The sequence below is a fragment of the Chamaea fasciata genome, unplaced genomic scaffold (genome assembly GCF_029207755.1).
Source record: "Chamaea fasciata isolate MVZ Bird 193981 ecotype frontalis unplaced genomic scaffold, bChaFas1.0.hap1 SCAF_7, whole genome shotgun sequence".
In the NCBI taxonomy this organism is placed as follows: Eukaryota; Metazoa; Chordata; class Aves; order Passeriformes; family Sylviidae; genus Chamaea; species Chamaea fasciata.
In genome coordinates this window covers 16173486-16184180 of record NW_027094092.1, presented here as the reverse complement: position 1 = coordinate 16184180, position 10695 = coordinate 16173486, and the positions used below count along the sequence as shown (strand labels likewise).

The 10695-nt window shown below is 52.7% G+C and overlaps 2 protein-coding genes across 2 annotated transcripts in view; one reads left to right on the top strand and one right to left on the bottom strand.

The window, feature by feature from the left end:
- TNNI2 (troponin I2, fast skeletal type) overlaps window positions 1-10695 on the top strand; it is a 176067-nt gene that overhangs the window by 70140 nt on the left and 95232 nt on the right. The gene's annotated exons all lie outside the window — the stretch shown is intronic.
- Window positions 1-10695, bottom strand: part of DUSP8 (dual specificity phosphatase 8) — a 40947-nt gene that overhangs the window by 12467 nt on the left and 17785 nt on the right. The window contains exon 3 of the mRNA XM_066187716.1: window positions 7361-7499. Within this exon, the coding sequence (XP_066043813.1) occupies window positions 7361-7499 (139 nt within the window). The remainder of the gene's footprint in view (window positions 1-7360; window positions 7500-10695) is intronic.

Sequence of the window (10695 nt, the reverse complement as noted above, 5' to 3'; positions counted from 1 at the left end):
CATGTCCCACTGCCACTGTGCTCTACCCATGCTGGTGGGTGATCCAGCTGTGACCCGCTCTGGTGGCTGTGGCTGGGGGTCTACTTGGGGGAGACCTAGTCACTCTACTGGGGTCACTGGGTCATGCAGGGGTAGTGGGCAAGGGGGATGCTGCAAGAAGCATGTGGTGAATTAAGGGATGCAATACTCAACCTGACCTTGACCCAGAGATGCACAAACAAAATTTGTCTTTCCTCACTGCCCTCTGGTTGTCCATCTCCCTCAGGCTTCCAAGAGCCCCGGGCACAAGTTATTTTGGTAATGCCAGGGTCCCTCAGGATGTGTTTGGACTGAGATTTCAGTTCAGGGCTCCTAGGAGCACCAGGTGGGAAGCTGGGCATGACAGCACCAAGTAGACCTCAATGCAGGAGGCTTACCAGTGTCCCACACCCCTCTGATCCTCAGCAAAAGACAAGCAAGCACAGCCAGCCAGCAGCTCCCTTCCTCCATGACTTTGAAGTCCAGCCACTGCATGGAGATGCCACTGCAGCCACCATTCCCTAGGCAGCATCCTCCTCTCTGCTCTCTCCCCATTTTCTTCACCCTTTTGCCAAAACCAGTATAGGGGTTGGCACCTGGGGCGGGGGGCAGCTGGCAAACAGAGACATAAAAGGCAATATCCATAGTGCAGAAATACATTCCATGTATCAGCTGCTGCCCCTTGTTCCTTTCTCCCAGGTGCTCCTCCTGGCCAGGATGTCACCCATCCTGCCTCCAGCCCCTGTTTAGCAGACAGGAGGTGCATCACCCAGGGAGAGATGCCCAGCCTCGTCAGCCTCACTTCACTCTCGTTACCACAGCACTCACGGGAAAAACATCTGCTGCCATGGGTTGGAGCAACTCATGTAATCCTCCTGCAAGAGAAGGGAGCAGGGTGAGTCCCTGCCCAGCACCTACATACCCTGTCAGGACGGTGCCTATAGCCTGGCACAAGCCCAGCAGGGCAGGGCCAGCGGTTCCTCTCTCCACCCAGCACTGGGACCTGGTAATAATTGCCAGTGACGACCTTTTGCAAGCATGCAGCACAGGCCCAGGGAAAAGGGGGAGGCGGATGAGGGGAGGCAGATTTCTCAAAAGGAAGGAAACTGTAACTGGGCAGTGGCTCCTGCCCATCAGGATCTCTTACTGGGGAAGTTGCCTTCCTCCCATTGACCTTCCAGAAATGAGAAATGAAATTACACAGCAGTTTTCTAAGGCACAGCAACCAGAGGGCTGCTTTTCCCTAAGCCCCTTCTCCTCTGTCCCACTCTGCCTTTGACCCTTTTGCTTGCCTTTTCTGGGTCCAATGGTTAAAAACACAGCCAGAGGGGGAGGGGAAGCTCCTGAGGGTAATTATAGAATCGGGAAAACAAGTTGTCTGACGACAGCGTTGCTAAACAGGGAGGTTTAGAGCATAGGTCTGGAATACAATCAGCCTTGCACATACATGACCTGGCTTAACCCCTCCCAGGGATGCAGTTACTGGTCCCGCCGGGGCCAAAAGCCTCCCAGACATCTCCTGGTTGTGGTTCAGGGTGAGAAGGGGGCACCTTACTTCATCTCTGTGCCTTGGACTGAGGAGGCTGGGAGCACTCCCTAGGGCACCCACCAGGCTGGTTGTCTGACGTTGGATGCCAGCACCCACTGAAGAGGGGTTAGAGGGCAAGAAAACACAGCCCTGCTCTGGCTAAAGTGGTCCCAGATGGCTTTGCTGTAGGAAAGGAAGCAACTCCAGGGATGTTTTGCGCGAGAGGAAGGGAGGTTCAGAGAGTTACCTAAACATCCAAGACTGTAAAAATCACAAACCTGGTATTCCCATTTGATTTTTTAAAAAACGCCTTTTCCTCGAGGCTGGCATCAGCATACTACCTCCAGTTCTCTGGACGGTCAAAAGAAAAACATCACCACAGGTAATCCCCATGCACCTCACCACCTACAGCCTGAAGAAAAGCTGGATGTAAGCCCCTGCACAGCCCTTCTTATCCTTCTTCCATTCTTGCTCATCATATGGGCAATTTTAGATGAAGGACAAGCTGAATCCCCATTCACATTATTTAAAAAGCTGGTTCTTCAAAACTCCCAAACCTGGGAAAAGCAAGAAGTTGAGAGTGCTGTGGGAGCTCTCTTTCCTGTCTCATCCAACTCTCATACCCTCCTGATTCACACCCACACTCCTGCCAGCCAAGCATCTGCTTCTTTGGGTTCATCACATTATGCAGTGGGATGGAGATGGCCACAGGTGGACAGAAGCGCTTGCAGGAGGTTCAGAGACAGACTTAAAGGAAAATCTTGTAGGTACATCTGATGAATTCATGCCAGTAAGTCCCCAAGTGCTCTTAGACATTATAGCCTGAGGGTACCTGAAACAGCCCTAATGCTTGACCTACAAGAGCACCTTCAGGCCTGTGTGCTGAGCAGAGGCTCTGCTGGAGTCAGGGGACAAAGCCCACCAGCTAGTGCATTCTGCACATGCTGTGTCTCCAGCAGACACACGCACAGTCCCAACTCAACAGGTGAAATCGTGATGCTGTGCAAAGTAGGCGATGAGGAACGTGATCATCAAATCGCCAGCTGCACTCAGGTCCTGCCTCCCCACTCCCATCAGACAGCTCGTGACTGATGAACCCTGAGATTTGCTCACATGGTTGGAGCACTGTGCTAATGACACCCAAGGATGTGGGTTTGAGGGTTTGATTCCTGTATGGGTCATTCACTTAAGAGTTGGACTTGATGATCCTTGTAGGTCCTTTCCAACTCAAAATATTCCGTGATTCTGTGACCAAAGTATGGGTATTTGGGGTATTTTCTTTCTTAGGTTTTAGTTTATGTTTTTTTCTTACATTGAGTTTGTAAAGACACCTCAGTCCTGGTTCTGGATCCCGCTAAGCTTCTATCTTTAGCATAAGCCATGACAAGCTTTGGACGCACGTGCTGTCACTCCAGCCTCTGAGACTCGGACTGAAGGCAAGCCCCTCTGCTCTGCCCTGCCTCTGCCCTGCTCTCATGCCTGCCCAGCTTGGCTTTTTTCATTCATCTTCTCTTTTCCTCCAGAACAGCTCCAGCCCAATATGATTCAAGAAGAGCAGGCAGCAAGGGAGATGTGTGGCTGGCATGTGGCTTCTCACCAACATGACATGAGAGAGCATTACAGAATTTTCAGCCAAGGATGAGAAAAGTCATGTTCAGTCGCCCTGATGTTTAACCTCTTTTTAGGACTGTCCCTATACAGAAAAAAAAAAAAAGAAAAAAGAAAAAGAAAGTGTTTTTTCTTTCCTTCTTTCGCTCTTTTTTTCCTTTACTTTTTTTGGTTTTTTAATTAAAATCATCTATCTCTGAGTTCTCATGCCTAAAATAATTCCAGACAGTGCTTCAGTGCTAAACCCACTCATGCCTGGGCAGCCCAAGTCAGCTCCTGCAATGGAAATCCCCTTTCCTTTTTCGCTACTTCTTTTTGCCTGCGGCAAAGTCACCTGTCTTTGGTAGATTCCTCCAAAATCCCCAAAATCTCAGCCCCCACCCAGATCACTGCAGCCATGCAATTACAACTCTCTGCAGCCGTGCTGGATGGCCATGGCACCACCGGGCTGGAGAGGACCTGGGTCACGGCCAGCCTGCTCACTGAGGAGGATGGTGAGTGAAGGGCTGGGAGGGATTTGTCGCTGATGATATTGTTACATTCTTTCCGAATCCTGGGAGTAAACAGACGCTCCAAATTTAGAAAGAACAGGACTGGAAAATTTAAACATTCCTTGAAGAATTGGTACAAAAGCAGGGGGAGGGGGGCGCTGAAGATGATCTCACACGCGCTCCCGAGCCAGATGAAAAGCTCATGACTCGAGCTCAGAACGCAACTGAGGGGCCTGTTTCAGGTCGGAGCACGGCATCGCAGCGGTGGAGCTCTCCCAGCTCACGGAACTGCAGCAAAAACAGCCTCTGTGGTGCAAGGGGGGGTCTCAAGCCCCGCAGCCCTGGCTCTGGGGCCACCACTGCTGGCCACACTGCCATTATGGTTTTATCTCCAGCTGGCACACGGCTTCAAGCACGGGAGAGAGGAGCCCGGTGCTCAGCCTAAGGACCAGAACTAGGGACAGGATGGGTGACTGAGCATCATCTGAACATCATCTGAGCATCCCAAGCCCTCAGCTGTCGCTTTTAGCCTCTGAGCAGGAGTAAAAGAAAATCTCCACACTCCCCGCTGCAGCTGGACAAATAGAGAGGAGCTGGTGAAGCTCAGCACCCACCAGCTCAGCAGCACACACAGGCTCCAAAACCAGAGCTGGTACACGGGAGATGTCAGGGAGCAATGGAGCCAGACTGCTGCTGCTGCTTCATAAGCAGATAATGCCTCTCAATAAAAACCAAGGGGGTGATTGCTAAGAGGAAGAATAAGAATATATAAAAATGTAGAAAATTTTTTTAAAAAGGCAAAAAAAAAGCAGGGAAAAAAAAAAAAGCAAAAAAGCAAAGGTTTGTGCTGAAGTAAACAAAGGTTAAAGAACAGTCAGGCTCCTGCAGGAATAGCAGAGCTGGGCTGGGAGGGAGGGGGCATTACGTAATGCAGGAAAAATGTTGGCTCCATTCAGTTTTCCACCACTTCATGTGATGTCAGGAAAACCATATAAATCAACAGTCTTTCTGCTCCCACGGATGGAGGGCAGCAAGCAGCACTATTTATACTTACACAATTAAAAAAAAAAAAAAAAAAGAAAAAAGAAAAAAGAAGAGAAGCTGTGATGATTTCCAAGACCGAGAATAATTCACTCAGATTCTTCCCTGCCAGCCACTGGAATCGCTGCTTCTGGGTTGTTAACCCTTGAGGAGTCCCTGGCACCAGTCCTGCCACCCCCAGCTCCCCTGTCCTCACCCGTGACCCTCCATCAGCTGCTTCAAGGGTCAGAAGGTCACTGGCCTGGGGGTGAGCAAGAACAGCCAAGCCTGCTGTTTGCATGAGACGGGGACACCGAGGCACAGACCCCGGCATCTGCTGGGGCTGAGAGAGCTGGGCAGCAGAGGAGCTGTGTAGGGCTGCCACACTGAACTGGAGACCCTCAGGACAGCTTCCCTGGGGTAACGGCATCCACTGAGGGACAGGCTGAGATTTCAGCAACCCTTGCCAACCCACTGGGGTCACAAGACACCTCCAAGGAGGACTGAGGCACTTCTTCTGAGACACCAAATAGGTTGGGGCAGGATAAGGCGCTTGAGGCTGGAGTGGACAGACCGAGAGGTTAAACCCCACAAGGACAAGGGTTCATAATCAGGCCCACTCACACATCCTGCCCCAGACCTCCCAAGTACTCCAGAGCTGTCTCTACACTTGGCCATTGCTGCCCACACCACAGGCATGAGGAAGCTGTGCCTGTCAGCATGCATGCCCAGCCTCCCCTGGATGCTCTGCACAGCCATTCCAGTCATGATTTCCATGTGAAACACCGCCACCATGACCCAGTGTTCTACATTTCAGCTCCAGTTTTTTCCACCTGCTGGTGGCCCGCGTTCCACATCAGGCTGAGGCTCTGCTGCGCTTTTAATTTGAGAGGCTTGAGCTTTGCTTGGTGCCTGGCAGACCCTACATTCCTACAGCCCAGGAGGATGGAAGTGGCTGTCCTGATGATGGAGGAGGCGTGTGCCTAAGTGGGGGACAGAAGTTTGCTGGCAGGGCTTTGGTGGTAGCCTGCTGATGGCTGAGGGGGTGACACGCTGCTGGTGCATGCTCTACATGCAGCCAGGGGGCACTGGGACTATGAGGCTCCCCCAGGTCTACACTTGCCTTAAGGCAGGAAAAAGCTCCAGGGTTTTCAGGGCCACCTCATGTTCATGTTCATCTCCAGGAGGACTCAGGGGTGGGGGCCAGGGGTTTGCAGCCAGTGCACAGCACTGCTCTTCACCCAGCCCTGGGAAAGTACAGTGGGTTAGGGGGTGGCAGGGTCACACCACCAAGGCCATTTCCTGACCCATCCCCATGACTAAGCAGGTTCCTTCCCAGATGCAACTGAATCCACCTTTTCCCTCTCCTGCACTATATGCCAAGCTGTGCCCTAGTTTATGCCACAGCGACCTTGGAACCGCAGGCACAGTTACTGAGGCAGGCCAGGGGCTGCTACAGCCAGCTCAGGAAGGCATCCTCCAGCCCTGGCCTCAGCAGAGCTCCTGCAACCCAGGCCACAATAATTAGCTTTAACGTGATTTCATGTAGTCCCTGCTTGTTTTTGTTGCTAGAACATGGGGCCAGGGGGTTTAATCCTGCTGTTTCTCTGCTCTGTTCTCCCCATCACAATGTGGCTGCTCTAATTCAACAGCACTTACCCCTGCCTTGCATGGGCAGGGCTCCCTGAATGCCACTTGCCCGTGCTACCCTCGCCCCTACAATAACCCTTTCCCAGGGTCTGTCACTCTGCGGGTGTGGCAATTCCCTCCACCCCTGTGGTGTCCCAGGGCACAGAGGTTGGTACCCTCCACCTCAGCCCCAAAGCAGTATCCAATTGCCACAAGATGAGGACAGGTCTAGGGACAGAGGTGATTCCCATTTCTGTGCTTTTGGCACTGTTTAGGAGCATGGCTGAGCTCAGTGGGACTGAGGGGCTGCATGGGACAGTGCCTGCCCACCCATCCCTGGGCAGAAAGCTCAGAGGTAGGCAGCCATCAGGGCAGATACCCAGCTGTCCCAGCCAAGGGGAATCAAAGGCATCTTCAACTCTCCCTCAGGCAGTTCCCTGCCTCTCTCTTCTCCTCTCTGCTGGGTCAGAGCTTTTCATTCATCAGTCACCTGCCTCACTGCAGAAGGGCTGTATTTAGGGCAGCACGTGCCTCCTCCTGCTTGCACATTTGTGCCTGGAGAGCATCATCTCCAGCAGACTCTGACTCACTCAGTGATGACCCTCTGCCCCTGCCATCCTTCTCCTTTCCAGTGCATGCATGGATTTCTTCTCCTGCCCTCCCTTTAACAGCAGCAAGAGGGAGCAGAGTGCCTGAACCAGGTCTGGTCCTTGGCTCATTCACCAAGGCTGAAGCAACACAGGGATGGGAGAACAAAGGGCAGCTTTTGGATGGCTGGATCCATGCCACCTCAACTCCTCTGTACCCTCCTCTTTCATTCATCCTGGCTGGTGGGTGCAGTGACGGGGAGACAGACAGTGCAAGGAACGAAGGCATGGGGAGGACCCAGTGATGCCAGCGTGGGCTGAGCCTCCTCAGCCTGCATGCAGGGCAGCCTTCCTCCACTGGTGGTCAGGGAAGCAGGTGGACATGGACACGGACGGCCACAGGTCCGTCACTCCAGGCTAAGGGCATGAGTGCCCCTTAGCCTGGAGCACGAGATGAAGAGGTAACCCAGGGCTCCTACCTGTGAGGATGGAGACGCTGTGGAAACAGCTGTCCAGCTTGCCCAGGAGGATGGAGAGGAAGCTGTCAGCAGCCAAGCCGGTCACGTCCCGCGTGCTCTGGTCATAGACCACCACATCCTGGTGGTCCTCCGCCTCCACCTGCAGGGGAGCAGCAAAAAACAGGCATCAGAGAAATGGGATGAGCACTGAGGATGCTGCTGTCCACACCACCATGGGAAGCAAAGCTGAATTTAGTGGTCACACAAGCAGGAAATTCCAGCTCCATACCATTTCCACAAGCTGCTGTTGACCACCAAATGAAGTGTCCAGCCAGGCTGGGACTCTGCTCCATGGCTACAAGTGAGTGTGTCAGTAGTGTTGCCACTGGCACACTCTCACCAACTGCGAGTGCTTTTGAGCATCCTACCCAAAAGCGGGTCACTCCTCCCCATCACCCACTCTCAGCCTGCTGTTACTTAACTGCATCCCAGAAATCACCACGACTTCTTCCACCACTTCCTCCCCAGACAGCTTTTCCCCTCAGATACTCTTCCTCAGTCTGGTTGGTGTCACAGGGATTTGGGAGTGATCCTGTAGGCAGGGTTGCTCCCAGCATAGGCCAGGTTCTGCAGCTAGAGTCAGTGGGGCTGGATCAACAGCTCTTCAGGGCTCAGCCTGGGGACACCATATGTAGCAGAATAACATCTCTGTAGGCACTATGCCTCACCCCAAACCTGCAGATCACCCCTAAGGGCTGAAGGAGAGGGAAAATCTCTTCTTTTGCTTAGTGGATATTCAGGGTGATGCTCTTTCTTTGTTTTGTAATGCGTGCTGGGGCCTGCACACTGCAAGGATAAACTGGGAAGAGGGGAAGGAGCTCCTGGGCTGCTCTTCTGTGATTTTACGCAGCATAAACTGCACCTAGCTGCCCACTACTACAGGGATAAACTGGGGCAGGTGACATGGTGGGATAATCTGCAGGCAGGAGTCCCCCCACGCCCAGTGACGACCAGATTGCAAAGAGAGTGCTCAAGGCACAGCCAGACACTCCCACACCTACCTGAAGGTCCATGCACTAAAACAAGATAAAAATCCTCACAGAGGCATAGCTCAGTTCATCTGCTGAAGAGCTGGGTGTATGGCACAAGCCTGCTCTTCCAAGCCAGCGGGGCAAGGCACATCCATCACATCATGGGAGGAGGGGGAGGCAGCAGCAAACAGGAAAGGAGGGAATGTGTGCAAGCCGCTCTCTTCTCAGCTAGTGCTGGAGCTGCCCATGGGCCACGCTGTGCCAAGCCCTCTCCAAAATGTCTTTAGAAGACCACTTGAACAAGGTACCACTCATGGACACCCACCTCGTTTTGCTGTCTCACTGCCAAGCCCTATCTCACCACCAGAGCAGATTCGCTCAGGGCTGCCGTCATTATTAATGCTGCTTTCACACCCTGCTGCAGGTGCTTCCCTGTTCAGCAACGTGAGCACCATCCAAATAAAACTGCAGGGAGCACAGATTCAGCTGAGCTCATCACATCTCTGCGCCGCAGCGGAAGGACAGCCCCGCACCAACAGAAATCCCCGTCAGGGCACCACGCGCAGCTGTGCACGAGGAAGGGGGGCCCAAAGGACCCACCTGTCCCCAGAATGGCACCAGGGCTCAGCAGGATGACAGGAAGCATGAAAGGGCAGGAAAAGAGGGAAGGGAAAAGGACATGGGAATTCTAAAATAAGACACTGAAAAATGACTGAAGCCACCTGAGATAAGCCAGATGAGGATCTACCCCAGCATCTTTTCCTCAGCCAATCCTGATGCAGGACTTTTGTGGGAGGTCATCCAAGCACAGCTGGAGGGAAACATGGTTAAGAACCAGGAACCTACTGGTCCTCAGCAGCTGGCTAGCCCTTCGAGGCTCCCTAGCACATCCCAAAGACCCAGTTCTCACCCTGAAGGACCTGGTCAGCAAAAACATTTTCCCCCAAAAGCATAGTGAGGCAGGAACCACTCTGCTCATCCAAGCTGCACAGTCCAGGCTGAGGAGGCTTCAGGAGAGAAACCAGCTCTGGCTGAGCAGCATTATCCCACAATAGGATTTAGTGTTCCCTCCACATGGGAAGGCTTTGTTTGGGCTATTACTGCAGGGTTGCTGAGCGACGGCAGAGATGTGCAACACGGTTTACATCTTATTAAAGTTATAAGGTTTCACACAATGTAAATGCCAAACAAGTGCTGGCCTTGCATGGCCTGGCTGCAGAAAAGAAATACCTGGCCTGCTGGGGTGAGGATACCTGCAGGAAGGTCCTGAGGAGCCCTCATGGACCATACCAGGAGCCTGCACTGGCGTCCTGGCTCCTCACCACAAAGGGAAATAAGAGAGATGTTTAATCAAGCACATGGGTCTCCCATTAATCTAATGCCCTCCTGAAATGCACCAGCTCTGGCCTTAAACATAGGGAGGCTAAAAGCTAACTGGGTCAGAGGAAGAAGGTAACGCTGAAGAGATGCTCCATACCAGGTTCCTGCTTCTGCCAGGTGCTGGTATAGGACACAGACACAACTGACAATTGAGGTATCCTTCTGAGAAGCAACACTTCCACGGGGGTTGTTGCCACCCCAAGACTGCTGAAGTAACCCCAGGCATCACTCTCCACAGAGAGTCTCCATATCCATCTAGCAAGGGACAGCAGGGCCAAGATGCAGCAAGTCTTTCGGCTCCAGGTAGATGTTGAGTGGGGCTTGCAAACCCATGCATGCCTTTGAAAAGCTGCTGGCTCACTCCAGTGCTGGAGGTGCCCCAGAGCAACTCCCCAAGAACAAATCTCCTCCTTGCTAAAATCCTGGTTGGAGAGGTATGACCAGCCTGGAGCCAGGACCACCTGGTGAACAGCTCCAATCAAACCCCAGCTGAGACCACTGATTCACTGCCTTTGTGCCAAGCCTTGTGCCCCCCATCACCGTCCCCAGCTCTGGCTGGAGGTAACTCCCATATGGATCAGTCCCCAGCAGTGCATGGTTCAATACAGCCTGGGTCCCAGCTCTGTCTCTCCCCAGCTGCCAAGCAGGGATAATGATGCTCTACAGGTGATCCAGGCTAAGATAAGAGCGAGCTATTATTATTATCCCAATTACTACTGACATCTCAGTCACGTATTGTTTCAAAACACAGTGAATCACCCCACTGAAATAACAGGGCTTCCATCAACATAAAGAGCAGCCAGGCACATGGCTCAAAAATAAGCCCCGGCTTTCCCTCAAGCAAAACAGCTGCTTGCAGAACCAAGCTCCTAATGCAAATAAATAAATATTCCCATCACCTGAAGAGACCCTTGTCTTGCCTCAAAGCATGGCTGTGGCTGCTCT